Below are 18,587 nucleotides of genomic sequence, written 5' to 3' on the forward strand. Positions count from 1 at the left end.
CTGTCAACCAAAGGACCAGGCAGGATTTCGTAAAGGCTAATCAACAATAGACCATGTTCACACTATCAATCAAGTGATAGAGAAATGTGCGGAATATAACCAACCCTTATATATAACTTTCATTGATTACGAGAGAGCGTTTGATTCAGTCGAAACCTCGGCAGTCATGCAGGCATTACGGAATCAGGGGGTAGACAAGCCGTATGTAAAAATACTGAAAGATATCTATAGCGGCTCCACAGCCACCGTAGTCCTCCATAAAGAAAGCAACAAAATCCCAATAAAGAAGGGCGTCAGGCAGGGAGATACGATCTCTCCAATGCATTTCACAGCGTGTTTACAGGAGGTATTCAGAGACCTAGATTGGGAAGAATTGGGGATAAGAGTTAATGGAGAATACCTTAGTAACTTGCGATTCGCTGGTGATATTGCCTTGCTTAGTAACTCAGGGGACCAACTGCAATGCATGCTCACTGACCTGGACAGGCAAAGCAGAAGGGTGGGTCTAAATATTAAATCTGCAGAAAACTAAAGCAATGTTTAACAGGCTCGGAAGAGAACAGCAGGTTACGATAGATAGCGAGGCACTGGAAGTGCTAAGGGAATACATCTACTTAGGGCAGGTAGTGACCACGGATCCGGATCATGAGACTGAAATAATCAGAACAATAAGAATGGGCTGGGGTGCGTTTGGAGCGCATTCTCAGATCATGGACAGCAGGTTGCCATTATCCCTCAAGAGAACATTGTATAACAGCTACGTCTTACCAGTACTCACCTACGGAGCAGACACCTGGAGGCTTACGAAAAGGGTTCTACTTAAATCACTCCGTGACTTAAATTGAGGACGACGCAACGAGCTATGGAAAGAAGAATGATGGGTGTAACGTTAGGGGGGATAAGAAGAGAGCAGATTGGTTGAGGGAACAAACCCGAGTTAATGACATCTTAGTTGAAATCAAGAAAAAGAAATGGGGCATGGGCAGGGCATGTAATGAGGAGGGAAGATAACCGATGGTCGTTAAGGGTTACGGACTGGATTCCAAGAGAATGGAAGCGTAGCAGGGGGCGGCAGAATGTTAGGTGGACGGATGAGATTAAGAAGTTTGCAGGGACAAGATGGCCACAATTAGCACACGACCGGGGTAGTTGGAGATTTTGCCCTGCAGTGGGCGTAGCCAGGCTGATGATGATGATGATTATGAATATTGATACTGCTGCGAATGCCTTTCTTCGTCTACAGCCCACTGTTCATAGCCTGCGGGTAAGCTAAACATTTACATTATACGTGCTTGTAATCTCTGCGACTTTTTTCACGCGGCGAGTTATTTCAAGATACGCATTTCAAATCACTATTGTCACTACTGCAATACCTTTTGTATGATTTTCATGAAATTGGTCTTATGAAATCGGTTTTTCGGTAACGGGGATGCTGACTTTTGGTTTGAATTTACCGCCTTGTTCCTCGGTGAGCGCCTGGCGGCCAATTTTAAAACTTCGAAAACAATTTATAAAAGCCTGCCTAGATGGCGCTAGCTATCAACAGTCTTCCCGGCATAATGGGCGCAGTGCATTTGTCTGTCTACTGCTGTGTAAAGCAGAAGTGATATCATTTCTCCAGTCTCTTCACTCAACTCGTCGCAGACGGTCACAGTGCAGACGGCTGGCATTCTCAGTGATTCGAAACCGCAGCTGCATTATACTTCTGCTGGCTCTTCCGCTTTCTGGTGCTCCGTAAGTCCGGTCTTTCCTAAAGAATACTGTGATATCACTGACCGCATACACAGTCCTGCAGCAAGGACGAGCCTACCTTTGTTTTAAGGGAGCACCAGTGCTAGCGATAGGGCGATGGGCAACACGGACGGTGGTGAAAGCCGCGCGCGCTCCGACGCGGATGCGGAGACGGTGACGGCAGATCTCCGCGCCGACATGCTGCCTGCGCGGAAGGTGTTCTGGGATCCCGTGCATGGCCAAATCTTATTACACCCGGTGTCCATAGCCGTGATCGACACACCCGAGTTCCAGCGACTGCGGCACATTCGCCAGCTGGGGCACGTAGCCTACCTTTACCCGGGCGCCTCAAACAGTCGCTTTGAGCACAGCCTCGGCACGGCTCATCTAGCTCGAGTGTTGGGCTCGCATCTACGTGAATGTCAGCCTGAGCTAAATCTGAGCGACAAGGAATTGCTTTGCCTCGAATTGGCCGGCCTGTGCCACGATCTCGGACACGGCCCATTCTCGCACTTCTGGGAGCACTTCTACAGCCGCGGCGCCCGTGACAGGGGCCTGAAACCTCGTTGGACCCACGAGGCAATGTCGTGCAAGATTCTTGCGCACTTGATCGCTGCGAACGGACTGGACCGGACGTTCGGCGCATGGGAGGCGAAATGGCCCGGCCAAGGCCTGACAGCAGACGACGTCAAGCTGGTGCAGGGACTCATATTGGGCGACACGAACGGCGTCGAACCCTCCCGATGGTTCCTTTTTCAAGTGGTCAACAACCGCGATTCCGGATTGGACGTGGACAAGTGGGACTACTACCTGCGTGACTGCCACGCCGTCGGTCTGGCTTGCGGCTTCCAGTTCCAGCGGCTCGTTGGTAGCGCGCGCGTCATCGAGCACGAGGGCCTCACGCGCATAGCGTTCCGCGACAAGGAGCTCAGCAACGTGTACGAGATGTTCCGCATGCGCAGCACTTTGCACTACAACGTTTACCACCACCACATGATCAGCGTATTCGAGGCCATGATCTGCGACGCACTGCAGCTGGCAGACGAAAAGGTGGCTTCGCCTAGCGGCGGCGGTCGTCTGCGGCTGTGGTGGACGACGCACGAGGCCGGACAGCCGGACGCCAGCCGGCAGCAGGTCGAGGCCTTCGTCGCGCTCACCGACGCATGGGTCGAGCTCTCCGTGCGCCGAGCCGACGCCAAGCAGCAGCCCGAGGTGCTGCGCGCGCAGCAGCTATGGAAGGCGCTCGAGACCCGATCGTGCAGACCCTGTCCGCTGTACCGCTTCCTGGGCAGCGTCCCCAAGAGCGACGACGGAGGGGTCAGCAGCAGCGAGGAGACGCTGCGCGAGGCCATAATGGCCGCGCTCCCGCAGGACGTCAAGCCCAAGGCGGAAGACCTCGTCGTGAATCTGGTCAACATCCACTGGGGCTGTGGCGAGGAGGATCCGGTGAAGAAGGTGCTCTTCTTCCGCAAGGCAGAGCCCCGCCGAGCGTTGCACGCGGAACAACTGCGGGATCAGTCGCCAGTCCTTCCGTCCCGTTTCCAAGACGCGCGCTGGCACGTGCTGCTTCGAGCACCGGCCAAGCCGGGCTTGGACGAGCACATCGAGCTCTGCCTTAAAGCGCTCCAGTGCCAGGAGTAAATGGCGCTGCCAGTCGTACGAGCCTAAGTGTATGCGAATGTTTCCCTCGGGGTGTATAGTAGAGCGAGCGTGCAGCCCCTTAATTCAAGTTATTTTAGAGTGCTGGTAAATATACGGCATGTATCTGCGTTAGATTGACCTACGTATGTCGCGTGATTCGTCGCGACGCCGCGTGCGCGACTGACAACATTGCTGCAGCGATGGCCTGTGCTGTCTCGCCTCCTTTCCACTTTGTGTGTAGTAACTCTCTTGGACCCCGTTGTGATCACTACTTCTATATGACCGCTTAATTGCTCTTCGTCTCGAATGAAACTCGGTGACAGTGCGTCCGTAACGTACCTTTCGCCAGGTTGATCGTTTATATCCCAGTGCTCGGATGTTCAGATGTTAGCATCATGAACGCGTTGTCACGTGCGAATTCGAGAATGTAAGACGATCCGTGAGGAATGTGCGTTTAGTAGCATCCCATATCCGTATGTATCCATCCTATAATTGGGCACTATAGCGCCCAGATGTCACGCTCCGTTGTGGTTATCGTCCTTGAGGACTTCGTTTATGACATTCCCTAAAATGTGGTGGAAAGTGGCACATTTAGTTTGAACACCGGTGTGCGAGCATTCGTTTGTGCATGCGGAGTAGCAGTGTTACGACGAGCGCCTTGCGTGAAACCTGGAACAGTCTCAGGGATGTCGTTCTGTCCCTTTTGGCGGGTCATAAAAGAGAAATGTGATACGACGTAGTCGAAAGGGAGGGAGGGGGGGTGGTTGTTACGACGAGCCCGCGCGCGTCATAGGACGAAAGATATAAAGTTCGACCCAGCAGCCAAGCGACTGCGTCACTCGTGTCGAAGTACACAGCTCATGACTATCTCATTTTAATATGTTCCAAAGAAGGAATGATCGAAGTTAATATATACTATATAATAGTTTTTATATGTAACACTTCGGGTTCTATAATACTCTTAGAAAAAGAAGTATACAGACGGAAAAAGTGATATATTTAAGATGTCTTTCCAAGCCATTTGTGTTCATATACGAGGTGTTTCGGCGATTATTGTCTCTATGGGCGCGGCGCAATCGGAGATCGTTGTTCGAAACACGCGTTCAGTTTGCGTTTCGAACAACGATCTCCGATTGCGCCCCAGTTAGAAAAAAAAAATATGAGAATCTGAAACGAAACAATCATTTAAAATTTACTCACCAAAATTAATAGCTGCGCTGGACATCAGAAACAGATGCGGCCCGTAAACGTTTAAAATAATTTCGCTAATTAAATTTATAATTGACTGCCTTAATGTACATGTAGCAGCTGCGAAATTTAAGGCCTTCTGTGCTGTTCAAGACATGTTGGGATACTGAGAGCAGCACCAATTTCGAAATATATATCCTGAGCATACCCTGAGTGCATGTACCTGACGAAGACTTTGTGGGAACGTTGCTATAGACGGCCAATGCTACCTTGTGGGAAGCTTGGGGACGCATATCTGTAAGCTGAAGCTAGTCTCAGGATTCGTACCAAGTGGGACATAATTTCCGCAATTGCGACGTGAGCCACTAAAGCAATCAATTGACGAATTAAAACGTTAATTCGTAAATAATAGTTAATTTGCTTTTTTGTTATTATCGCGCGCTGTTTCCCATATCCGTCATTGCTATGACTCGTTGGGCGGCCTCGAATTCCTTATGTACAACTGGAGACAGTCGTCGCTGAAGCAAACGATATATAATGCGGGTTGTGAGAGGCTCAGTATGTCGACCATGGTATTTGAACAGCAGATGTTACTTAATTATTTCTCAAATGTCTGTCCAATGTCTTTCACCAGCCCGCGCAATAGAAGTCCCGAGAAAGTCTTGTGGGTAACTTCGTGTCATCTGGCGCAAACATCCCAGCCAGCCGGGCTCGTACTCTCCGCGACGCGCGGTTACGGTGCGCCGATGGCCTTCGCGGTAACGAGCGAAAGTGATCGACAGGCCTGAACCGGTGGATTTCACTGTGTTGTTCTATATGTCTGGTCTGCTGAATTAATAAAGTGCATTGGCAAACATGACCGCGTGATCAGCAATGTGTTTCGAGTGGGCAGGTGCCAAAAAAAGGTTTTAAAGACTGCAAATCCAACCACGGTAAGGAAACGGTCTTTTTTTTTTTCGGCGACACGTTAATCGGGCTACTTGGCGTCCTTGGCGTTCATCGCTCTTGCGCTGTGTAGTATACAGGCGAGGACAAAGTAATGCGGGATCTGCGAGCGCATGCCACGCTGCATTGAAGCAAGCGCACTGTCGAAACATGTTCGTGTGCCCGCCCAGGCGCCCATTTTTTGCCAGCCTGCTGTCGGAATTGCGATTGCGGAACATTACACTAAAAGAGCGGTGTTTGTTTCAGCCGTTGTGACAATGCAGTGAAAACTCCGCCGACCGAAAAAAAAAAAAGCGCTCTCCTAGCGTAATCTGCAGTCATCGCGATTCATACAGCAGGCCGGCAAAAAGTGGGCTTATGACCAGGTACATACGCGAGCGTGACGGGACGCGCATGCTCAATGCCACGTATCGACAGACGCTTGCTTCGTTAAAGAATGTAGTTTGGCACGGGCTCGCAGATCCCGTATTTTGTCGCCACCTGCATGTACAGCATACACCGTGACGGGCATAAGAGGAACAAAGAAAACGCAAACTGACACGAAGGAGCGCGCGCACTTAATTGCCCCCGTTAGTGTGTACAGTACATGTCGCAAGAACAATTAGCAGTCGGCGCAGCAAGTTTAAAGACCTCGCGCGCGGTATCTGAGGAAACGTTAAATTTCCGAGGAGCTTGTGAGTGTATCAAGTAAAGCTAACACGAGACATGTTTTTCGCATACGCTAGCGTTGGTTGGACGCCCGAATACACTGCTTGCCCAGGCTGAGGAAATATTGAGCTTCTTTTCGATAACCGCGCTTCTTAATCGATTTGCGCCGACTGAACATTTATGATCACCAGTTTCGAGAATAGCACACTCCGAACTTGTGGAAAAAGAGTGCGCTGGCGTGATATATTCCCAAATATCCTCATCCGTGCAATGTGGGACAAAGCCCGTGCATATTCTGACTGCTTGAATATCTTGAAACTAGTTATCTACATGCAGGGACTCTATTCGGCGATTTCCGCAAGTAGCCACGAAGTCGTGCCCAGGTTAGATTCCTGACCTCGTCAGCCACATTCGATGGGGGCGGATTGCGAAAATCCTTTATAGAATTAATCCGAAGCCTGGCATCCACTACATATACGACGTCCCATTACAGCTTCGGGGCGTCAAATTCCATAATTCGGTATAAAAGTTAATTGAAAGACCGCTAACGTGTTTATTGCCGAAAAATATGTTTCGCTGCTCTCCCCATTCTAAGGTAGGTGGCTGCGGTAAAAACTTACTGCTTACATATTCCATATTACCGTAACTCAAGCATAAGCGTTTTATGGAATAACGCGCATAACGGGTAATACCCAACAACGAAATGGATAACATTATAGTTTACTTTTTTTCTCTGTTAAACAGCGCAGTCGTCGTGTATAATTAAGCATACTACATATCTTCTGCCTGAAGCAGTACAATCATCCGGGTTTTGCAGTTCTGCCTTTCATTTTCCCGTTTTGGTTTTCTTCATTGAGGAAAATGCAGCGCGCTCGCAGAATGCGTGGAACCTGGAAGTGTTAAAAGCTGAATTTCTTCGCAGCGTACCCCGGCCAAACCTATGTCAGCGACTTCCTGCAAGCCCAAACTGATATTCATTGAGCGTCCTTGCACACGCTGCCACAGAACACCTATACAAACTATACTGCTCCCAGCCCACGCACAGACAAATGACACAAAACCGAGTAACTCCCAGCCCAGGTAGCCGGATTTTTTGTTGGAGTGCTCAGCTTGGTATCCGATTTTCTCGCGAACGATTACCAGCGGGCAAACTTGAGCAATATGGCGAAAATAAAATTCACTACACGACTTCTGTGTTCAGAGGTTATCGTTTCGAAGGCGTTTGAAATACGATAGCCACAATAAGAATTTTGCCCATAATTACATTATTTACAAAACTTAAACGTTTATATACCGTTATTTTACACGGAGCTTTCCGTCGGGGGTGTAGCTCAGATGGTAGAGCGCTCGCTTAGCATGCGAGAGGTACGGGGATCGATACCCCGCACCTCCACTACTTTTTTTTCCCTTTTTTTTTAGCAGTTTATTACGGCAAATGTATGTTTTGCGTTGAATATAAAGCCCACGGTGGTACAAAATCGTGTTCCGAACCTTACGCATGCCCAAGGCATGCTGTAGTCGCTACAGTCTTTGAGTCCGCCAACAGCAAGTGACATTGCAGGCGTTATATCTGAATTCCAAGAATCCCGTCTCGTATCATTGTCCTCCGCTGAAACGTCTCGCATATCTAGCATAATTGTTAGATAAGCGTGCTTATTTCATTGAGCACAACATTTACACAACACCTTCGCAAAGTGCCCCAGAGTCGATGGTCGAATCTCTTTTTTTTTTTTTTTTTTTAAGTACAGATGAAAAAAATCTTCAGAGCGAACAATGGAATGGAGGATTTTTTAAGATGCCATCGTAACTAGAAAAGTGAAATTAAAGCGACATAAGTAAACACTGGTTTATTCTATGATGTATGGATAAAGTGTAATAATGAAGTATTTTTGTTTACAAATTTATGCGCTAAAATTTACGCAGCTTATATTTTCATACAGCTTACATTTTTATCTTCCAAATTGAACCAAAAGGAAGGCGAGCCATAGTCCGGATTGATAAACAATACACAATCAGATAATTTCTAGAATAAGAAACGCACACGCAGCGGTGTGACGTTTGGCGAGCGCTCAGCAGTGAACAAAATGATTGCGAACACTTGTAAGAGAACCATGCTGAATAGCACCTCGCGGTAACGCATGTTACACTTCGAGAGATAATAGATAAATAAAGATCAGCTTATGCGCACAGCCGGACGTGCTAGCTATCATAGCACGAAACAGCATTGCCTTCGAGATTGCGCACACAGTGCGCACCCGCTCGGAGGCTCACAAAAAGCGAAAAATTAGTTCTAATGGAAGCCGAGAGATAGCAGCACCTCTGTGGCGGCGCTACGCGGTGCGTTAAAGATAAATAAATAAGGCGCGGTTCTTTATTCTATGGTGATACAGCTCAATAATATTGCAGTAGCCTCCGTGTATACGCAACATTCGCGAGGGAAACTTTAGAGACAGTAGATGCCGCGAAATCTGGCTGAAATCTATTCTGGCTAAATTAAGTCAAGTGACGCATACGACTACATTGTACTCGATCAATGCATTTACACAAATTCAAGTTGCACGGCTGTGCTAGAAGAAAATTGCAATGTTTTTTTGCTGATGCCGTGGTCTCTAGGCTTAAGATTAACAGCGCGAACATCTACGACAAAACTGCCCCAGCGTGAGAAGAAAGAGAAGCGTACATGTCGGCCACAAGCCGGACTGTTTAAATCAAGTCGGCAATATATGTAGTAGCTCGCCGCAGCGCAAATTGTTTCCTTTGAGCATACTCGGGCATCGATCCCTGAGCTTACTGTGTACGCCGCCCCAGTAACAGCTAGGGGCGATAACAGTAACGGTAAGCAACAGCGTTATGAGAGAGCTTTCTAAGGATGTTTCTGTGCCTCGTGCATGCAAGCAGATTCTCGAAGCAACAAGAAAAAAGAAGTGTTTACTTTGAAGAAAGAAAGATCGAACCGTCTCGCACGACATGTCGTGCAACGAAAATTCTCTTTTTCTTGCAGTACTAGTGCGGTGCCTGTGACGGCATATTAGGGCATTTTATGATCAGCTGTCGTAACTGCAAAAAAGAAAGCAAGAACTTGTCCCAAATTAAAGGCACCTCCTTTTCCAGGTTTTATAACTTTCAAAAGTTGCCGTTAAAAATCGGGCACTATTCATTCGGTCACAGTGTGCCAACGCGTGGCTACTCCGCTAGCCAGGAGGTGGCACACGTGCCCCATAAAATCCCTTAGTGCCCCAACGCTCAGAAATTTTTGTCTTACTATAGGGCCTTCCCGGACTCCTCCTCCCCCACCCACCTCCTTCCATCGAAAAAAAAAAAAAAAAATTCTGGCTGCGCCACGGTTTGGTCCTAGACGAAATCGAGGTAGAAAATGTTGCGCTTTTCGTGTTTTCTCTAGTTATTATTTAAAGATCGATTATACGAGCATTCGTCTTTATCGAGACTTAAAACACAACAAAAGTTTGTTCCACAGAATCGTTGATCAAGCCTCCCCCTGCGGCGTTTAACAGGAGGGCGTGCCCCTAAACGCTGGATCTGTACGTAATTTGCAATGAACAGAAACGTGCGGGCGGACACGTGTAGAGAAAAAGAAACGCTTGGGATTCTGTGTTTATACACATATAAAAATACGCATCGAAAGCGCGAATTCGTTTCCGTGGCTAAAATCAAGAGCGCGAGAACAGCATAGACGCAGAAACAGAGATGAACACTGCAGCGCTCTGCTTCCAAAAAGTTCATTCTGAAAAAAAAAAATGCAGGTCTAACGCATACGTTGGAATCTATGCGAAGCGAAACTTTAGTAAAGCGGTCAATTAGATGCATTGCAACTAACGGCGATGCGTACAATTGTGTTTGCTTTCATATACTATGCAACGAGTAATCTCATGGAATCTTTCTTGTTTATCCACCACAAAGGTCACAACTTTATTGTCGTGTTTATGCACTGCATCGATCACAATAAGCTATGCCGGAACGCAAGCTCTAATTGAGGCGGATGTATACAGTGTAGAAGTATATGCAGCGATGTCACATGGGCGAAGGCGATGCATGATGCTTGTGGAGCGAAGAATGGTGATGACAGGTGCATGCGCAGAAAAATACTATACGCGTATCAAGCAACATTTAGGTAATTCTGTGTCTCTTGTGTCACAGTGGGGCATGCCCATCCTGGAAGACTGACCAAGAACGGGCACATTCCCAGGGGGGCAAACCGAACGGCTAAAAATAAAGTAAATAAAATAATCCGTGAAATGCAATTCACCATTTTCTGCACAAATCGGTGGTCTTTAGAGACATTAGTGAGTAGACATTAAATGCTCAGGTTTTATAAAGGAATCGTAGTCGGACATGTCCATTCTGGACGACTTGCAAAGGACGGGCTTACGCACATCCTTAGTAGCTAAATAAGAGAAAATAAAGTAAATGCAAGAATACCTTAAATATAATTTACCATTCCATAACAGAATGGTGTGATTTGTACATGCCTGTGACCCCGCATTATATGTTAACGTTTTGTGTAAGAAGTTGATGTAATATATAATGAATATAATTATTAAACATGCATACATGGTCAGCATACAAAGGTCGTATAAGCCACTTCGCGAGTAGTTTCAGATAACATTCGGCACAGGCAATCATCCTGATCACTGGTCCCATTATCGCCACATTTTATTCGGCATTAGCTAATGCCAAACTTCTCTGAACCTGCCGTGGTCGCTTAGTGGCTATGGTGTTGGGCTGCTAAGCCCGAGGTCGCGGGATCGAACCCCGGCCAAGGCGACCGCATTTCGATGAGGGCGATATGCGAAAACACCCGTGCACTTAGCTTTAGGTGCACGTTGAAGAACCCCAGGTGGTCCGGAGTCCTCCCACTACGGCGTGCTTCATAATCAGATCGTGGTTTTGGCGCGTAAAACCCGATAATTAAGAAACTTTTCTGAGCAATACTCTTCCATCGTTTCTGGTTTCTAACCCACGGAAATTTTGATTTGTTGTGAATGGTACGAAAAAAGAATGCCCTGCCGTTAATTCAGTCTGACGTGCCTGTTTGGTTCACGAGTGCTGTGATATCTTGAATGACACCTTTTCATTTTTTCAGCAGTCGCTTGCAACTGCTGTGCCACTTTTATCACACGCGTTTTCCGCTATATGGATTACATCTTTTTTGATTGGGTGCGCGTTGGCAAACTTATCAGCAATCTAAAAATTTGTTCGTCTTGTGGCCCCGAGTCCATAAACTGAGAAATGCTAAAAGGCACTGAAAAATATATACTTTTATTATTTTGTCGAAGATTTTTTACCAGTCTTTACAGCTTTCTGCCCTGCCAAAAGACGTGAAGGTGGGAAAGGTGGTTCCGGTTCATAGGACAGGTGGAATCCATCCCACTAATAATTGACCAAATGCTTTAACATGCATCCCAAGTAAAAAAAAATGTTGGATCATATAATTTATTCGCATCTCATTAATTTTCTCGAGACCAACTCTCTTTAACAACGCGCAGCATGGCTTTAGACAATTATTTTCCTTTGAAACGCAGCTCTTTTCTTTTATGAACGATTTGGTTAATATTAATAATGCAGATCAGAAAATTGACAGCGACTGCGTATTTCTGGACTTCTCGCGAGCTTTCGATTCTGTTTCTCACGATTTACTGATCTTTAAACTTTCCTTTCTCAATATTGATCCCAAGGTATTTGTATGGCTAAAGGATTTCCTCTTTAACAGGACCCAGTATGTAACCGCTAACGAATTTACGTCCAGACCTTGTTCCGTAACATCCGATGTACCACAAGGATCGGTACTCGGTCTCTTGCTTTTTCTCATCTACATTAATCACCTTGCTGACTGTATCTCTAATTCAACGATTAGGCTGTTCGCGGACGATTCTGTCATCTATCGCAAAATAATTAACCTTAGCGATGCCGGGAAGCTACAGGACAACTTGGATAGCGTATCCAACTGGTGCAACAAATGGCTAATGCTGCTTAACACAACTAAATGCAAAAGTATGCGCGTCTCCTCTAGCTCTACCTATCGTGATATATTGCCATATTCTATTAATGGTATTGCCCTGTTGGTTGTTAACTCCTATAAGCATCTTGGCATTTATATTACTAGCAACCTTTCATGGAATATGCATGTTTAATATGTCACTAACAATGCTACCCAACGTTAGGTTATTTCAGACGAAACTTTGCATCAGTGCCCACCTCACTAAAGCTTACTCTATACAAAACACTCGGCCGTCCAAAATTAGGACATGCTTGTGCCATATGGGACCTAGCTCATTCCAGTCTTGCCTCTTGCCTCTCGTTACGTCGCAGGTACTCTCGCCTCTGTCTTTTTCATAGAATATAGTACTTTAACCCTTCTCTTAAAGAAAATCTTTTCACCTCACCAAGTTACATCTCGTCTCGCATCGACCATCAACACAAAATAAGCGTCATATTGTCGAACTAATTTGTACCATTCATCGTTTTTGCTAAGAACCTTCAATGAATGGAACCGCCTTCCCGCCTCCAGTCTCAATTTGTGACACCACTAACTTCAATATCGCCGTTAAAAGTGCCTAATAGTTTGATTTTCTATTTTTGTCCTGTACTGCAAATTTTGTGTATTTTCACCACTCCTTTCTGTTGTGCCAACTAGGCCTTGAAAGTATGTATAATAAATAAATAAATAAATAAATAAATAAATAAATAAATAAATAAATAAATAACCGCCGAAACAGCCCACCCATGCAGCTACAGGCATTGTCACTAATTCTGTCTTTGATATGTACATGATGATCACTCCGTATCTGCGCATTCAATACCCAAACTGTACATTGTAGAGAAAATCGTCTTCCCTAATCCTCATCAAGGTACTGCGGCGGCTTTCCGATCTGCCATTTTCAAGAAAAGGCGTGGCTAAAATCGCGGAGATTGCGGCAACGCCAAAAGTTTTCCCAGAGGTGGCCATCCCGTTATATTTAGACACGCGCCTTGGGCGGCGGCGGTACTCGATGGCGCATGCATGTGTCCAGAGAGAGGAGTCCGGCCGCAGTACGGCACCCCCCGTACATGACGCCTTTTGGCGGTGACAATGCGACGTGTATAGCTACATACATTGTTTCAGTGCTAATCGCATAAACGTCGACATTCATCGTGAGATATGGGTTCTGCCAGATTTTTTTTTTTTTCGGGGTTGCTTTCTATGCGCGTTGAAGTATAGCCTCGGGCGCCATCAAGACACAGAATGTACATCATGTGCAACTTTCACCTCTCCCTTCTGTCTCGCTTTTTGTTTCCGCGCTACCAAGTTACATCAGAGCTGCCAGAAGCCTGTCTTGTGCCATTTACACGTTACAGGGGCACTTAAGTCTCCTTACGTGCACTGAATGCGAAAACAGTATGACTCTTCCGCGCAACACCTTTCACTTGGTCATGTGCTCGAACTGGTCAAAGTAGATTCTGAGGGTGGGCCACCCAAATTTCGGGGGTGGGCCACGTCGGTTTTGAACGTGGCTGAACTCAATTTTCGAATCGGCAGGCATTTGTGCGTGCGTGCGCGTGCGTGCGTGCGTGCGTGCGTGCGTGCGTGCGTGCGTGCGTGCGTGCGTGTGGGTGGGGGGGGGGGGGGGCACGGCGTCCGTCCGACGCCGTGGTTGTTGGAATGGCCTACCGAGGTGGCAACGTGCAAGTTATTTCAGCCCGCTCACGGCCGGTCTCTAGGGGAGCGCGCGCTTTAAGAGAAGCGCGCGCACCCCTCGAGACCGGCCGTGGCCCGCTGCACGTGTTTCGATCCACCCGCGGTGGGGGCGCCCTTCAGAGAACCAGCGAGGACAGCGCTAACCAACCGTGAACTCCCTTTGGAGAACTGCGGACTACGTCCGCTCTGGAATTTAGAGGCGCCGGCTGGGGTCGGGCGTGACCACCTGGCTACGGGGACGCAGGACAATGGACACCACGACGACTGTGCTGCAAAGGTCGTCTGCCCGCGGAGGGGGCACTGAAACCTGTGTGTGCGTGTGTTTGTAAAACGTCCCGCAGAGAGTCGGCCGGTTTACGATGACGTCGAACGTTTTGCCACACCTAGGGATCTAAGGAACACGAAGTGGTTAAAAACGGCTGGTTGTCGGCTGCTAGGTGTGCTCTTCGTCGTGCTCTGTGCTCGTCAATGTACTCGTGAGCTGTGTGCTCGTTTGCTGTATGCTTCGTCTTGCGGGCTCCATTTGGGAGTCACGCTAGACTGTGTAAATGTATCCCATGTTCAAATGTAAATTACTGTAAATAAATCCTGCCCGCCTAAGTCCCAACGAAGAGTCAAGGTTCTCCCTACAACTACGACCGCCAAATCTTACATTGTTCCCTGTGGGATTTCGCAGTGCGAGCCGCAGCACGCCCAGCGCCGGGAACGTGACGCCACGTTCCCGGCGCTGATGCGTGCAACGGCTATACGGCAACAATTCAACAATCTTGATCAGTGTTTACGTATCATCTCAGAATAGTAGCCTGGTAGCCTGTGTGTTGCAGAAGACATGCTAATCGGCTGCCGTTTTGTGACGTCACTCACTGCAAATCAACGCGGCAGCCGCAGTCGGTTGGTTGAGCTTTGAGTTCACACTCCAAGTTGCCAGTTTTGCGTTCATTAGAGACCAATAGATCTATGAAACCCTTATGGGTTGCGTTGGTGGGCTCCACTGATATGGCAAGGTTTCAGTGTGTTGATCGAATATGTCGTGGCTCCTAGAAATGTGTGGCATTCTTCCTTTGTATACTTGCTTTTCATCGCTGCTGAAGTGCTCCTTGATTTCAATGTTAAGACCTTCCGTAGCTATATGAACAAATTTATGCTCTATTCTTTCATGCTCACTTGCTATATGCATGCGTCAGATTTAATTGCTTCTCTCCTTTCTCTCTCTGGCCTTCCCCCTTCTTTTGTTGTTTCTGGTTTTTCATCTTTCATTTCTTTTTTTTTATTTACTGTTTGCTGTCAAGTTATATTTTAAATTATCTTCGCAGGTTTCCAGCCTTTGTTGAGTCCTCCTCTACTTTTCGTGTCGCCGTCTAGAAAATTAAATTATGGGGCTTTATGCGCTAAAACTTCGATCTCATTATAGACACTCCGTAGTTTGGGGCTCCAAATCAATTTTGACCACCTGGGCTTCTTTATAGCGCGCACGGTGCACGAGTGTTTTGCAATCCGGCCCCATCGGAATGCGACCGCCGCGGCCGGGTTCGAACCAGCGACCTCGAGCTCAGCAGCGCAACGCCATATGCGGAGGGTGAAAATATGAAAGAACAAGAAAGAAAGAAAGGTCTCGCAAATTTACTTCTCTCCGACCTGGCTTTCGGCCTGACCTATGCCCCTAGCTCTTTATTTTTATTTGTCTCTCTATGTCTCTTGTTTCCTATATTCGTTGCAGCTCTTCGCTATCTCCTGTTTTCGAAACATGAATCTCGTGCAAGTTTTATTCTCTTAGATCTTTCTTTCGCAAAATTTTACACGATTATTTTTTCACTTTTCGTTAATTTTAAAGCAATCTATCAATCTTAAGAGCAAGGGCGGGCTTTCGCTCACATTTCATTCGGTTTATGTTTGTACTCGAGGGTTACGTACACAGAAGGAAAGCAAGTGCTGCTCGACCTTAATCGCTAATCCCGCGTCTGCGCAGATCAACATAGCGGCACCGCTGGACAAGGTGTGGCTTCTGGCCTGCGCCGTGTCACGCGGCTACGGCGCCGCTCTGAACGCGGTCAAGATCACCAAGGAGAACAAAGTGGGCATCTGGGGGCTGGGAGCGGTCGGCCTCTCAGTCGCCATGGGAGCCAAAGAGCGAGGCGCCAAGTCCATCATAGGCATCGACATCAACGAGTCCAAGTTTCAGCGAGGTGCGTTCAGAGACCTAACGTGAAAAAGGCGAGAAAGAGACCGCGCCATCACGTGGGCCGTTTCTTCGCAGCGACTCTACGAGATAAAATTGAAGTGTGAGGAAACGCTACTGAACATTGAGTTAAGCTGTATTATTCAATTACCAGTCCACGTCAGAAGGACGGCCGCTCGATCTACCGTGTGCCCCGATCCACGAAAAAGAGATTTAAAAACACGGTGCAAAATAAAATTATAAGACCTTGGGTGTTCAGTAGTCAAAGGTCTGACAACCGAACAAGCAGGATCTTAAAACTGTATTTTGCACCATGTGTTTGTAATCCTTTCTTTTTTTGAAGCGAATGTTTCTTTGCCCCTTCCTTCGACTTTCCCACTGCTGCTGCTGCTGTCTGGCACACCGCGTCGGGGGGGGGGGGGAGGTTCAGAGCATGTGTATATACATGGAAGCGTGGCAGAGAAGAGACGCGAGAAACTCGTTTGGACCGCACCACGTCGAATGTGCACTATGCCCTCTGGAGCTCCCTGGGCGTCGTCCCATTAGCCTCTTCACTACTGTAATTATTCGTGGCCCCCCGCAAAAGCGCTTACCTTTCTACTAACGTGCAAGTCCAGAAGGAAGCTAGATAGAATGGAAGAGAGGAGGGGGAGAGGAGGCAGAGAATGCGTGGAACCGACGCAGTCGCGAAATGAGTGAATAACAGCGTTGCCACTCTCCACTCGCAGTTCCCATACAGAAACGGGGGGGGGGGATAGGGAAAATGTGATGTGAAAAGGCAAGCGGTTGTGGGGAAACTGGATAAACTTAAGTTCAAGGCACGGTACGGTGCGTTTCTACTATTTCTGAAAAATAAAACCATACAAATATGTCTACCGGACAACTTACGCAGGGCGTGCAGCAGCAGAGCCGCATTAATTAAAGCGCACCGCAGGGTCTAAGCGACAGAACAAAAGCGGTCGCACGTTGAATCAACACTTATGTGCCCGCCGCAGTAGCTTTGCGGCGACGGCATTGCTCGAGTTCGCGGATTTGATAACGACCGCGGCAGCCGCATTTCGACGGGGGCGAAAAAAAAAATAACGCTCGTGCACTTAGATTTAGGTGCGCGTTAAAGAACCCCAGGTGGTCTAAATTTCCGGAGCCCCCCACTACGGCGTGCCTCATAATCAGAAAGTGGTTTTGGCACGTAAAACCCTAAATATCATCATCATATGAGGCCACACTCACGACCCCGGAGGGGAAGACTGAGCCTTTATTTCCTCTGCTGCGAAGACGTGTTCTTTGTTTAAAACGAATTCTGAAGGTGGCACTCTAACCATAATTAAGTGTTTTTCTTCAACGTCCCGTTAAACAATATGCACATGAAAAGTTGCATCACTTTTCGAATGTCTACATACGCTGGTTCAGTTAACCTTCTGTTGAACCCAAATGAGCCAGCGGACAAATACATATGCATCATGCACGAGATGACAATGCGAGAGGTATGTGACGTTGTCGCCCCGCCTCAATAACGAGCAACAAGCGAAATTTCGAGGTTAATCGGGGGATAAGCGTAATTCCGTTGGCAGGCTTTCCCATACACTTAGCTTGACCTAAGCACGATGGCGGACCCTGGGTTAGAATCGTAATTAAGGAGTCAGCATGCGGTGTCACCTGCTGGCGCTGTTCCTGCTGCCTCCCCTTCCTCGCACCATCCAAGCTCTGAAAAGGCGTCTCGGGTGCGCCTTGCTGGAACGCGGCCATCTTGGTTAGGGCAAGTTAGCTCTGCCAAAGCCAGAATGTATTGAGCGTCTTCAGCACAACAGCGCGCGCACAAAAGCCGCATTAAAGAATGTTTCTAAGTCTAGCGGTTAATTACTGCGTCAGACTACATGCTTGGATAGCTTCAATGCCCGTCGTGGCAGTTCAACAGCAAAAGTGAGTTTATATGTCAAGGAAATTACAAAGGTTTACGTGCTAGCCAAAACCACAATCTGATTATGAGGGACACCGTAATAATTTTGACAACTAGGGGTTCTTTTAGTTCACCTAAATCTAAGTATACGAGCGTTTTTGTATTTCGCTGCCGAATTCGCGCGCAGCAGCCGGAATCGCACCCACGACTTCGAGCTGAGAAGCGCGCCACTGTAGTCAATTAACTGCGGCTTTTATGTCAGGGAAAAGTGGCCTACATGTCAAACAGTATGCTGACAGGGCACACCATGAAACGCACACGCAAGTTGTCTTTTACCCACAAGTGTGTGACAAAGTGCAATCGTTGCCGGAGACAACGCATATATGCGCATGCAAGCGCTCTTCTTTCTCCAGATTTTCCCATGCGGCGTGCAGCTTTATCGCGGCACGTCCCTGCATATTCGAGGGCATAAATTATCTCATGAGGCGACGGTTGAGCCAATTTGAGCCGATTTGTTGCATTTAAAATAATGCATCGCATATATATGTTAGGCGCATACACTTTAAGTAGTCCTCAAAATTTTCGCCGTGATTGACGAAACTAAAAAGAAAACAAGAACACTAAATCAAGAACAGACACACTAACTCAGCCACAAAGACACACATCAC

General features: G+C 47.4%; 2 protein-coding genes and 1 non-coding gene across 3 annotated transcripts in view; all 3 read left to right on the forward strand.

Annotated features, from left to right (window-relative positions):
• LOC142585315 (alcohol dehydrogenase class-3-like) overlaps positions 1-18,587 on the forward strand; it is a 59,814-nt gene that overhangs the window by 33,086 nt on the left and 8,141 nt on the right. The window contains exon 6 of the mRNA XM_075695999.1: positions 15,813-16,029. Within this exon, the coding sequence (XP_075552114.1) occupies positions 15,813-16,029 (217 nt within the window). The remainder of the gene's footprint in view (positions 1-15,812; positions 16,030-18,587) is intronic.
• LOC142585311 (deoxynucleoside triphosphate triphosphohydrolase SAMHD1-like) lies at positions 1,608-5,419 on the forward strand. The gene has a single exon (XM_075695985.1). It carries the CDS (start codon positions 1,849-1,851, stop codon positions 3,370-3,372), a length of 1,524 nt encoding a protein of 507 aa, XP_075552100.1. The 5' UTR covers positions 1,608-1,848; the 3' UTR covers positions 3,373-5,419.
• TRNAA-AGC (transfer RNA alanine (anticodon AGC)) lies at positions 7,474-7,546 on the forward strand. The gene has a single exon. It is a non-coding gene; the product is annotated as a tRNA-Ala (tRNA).

The sequence above is a fragment of the Dermacentor variabilis genome, chromosome 1 (assembly GCF_050947875.1).
Source record: "Dermacentor variabilis isolate Ectoservices chromosome 1, ASM5094787v1, whole genome shotgun sequence".
NCBI lineage: Eukaryota > Metazoa > Arthropoda > Arachnida > Ixodida > Ixodidae > Dermacentor > Dermacentor variabilis.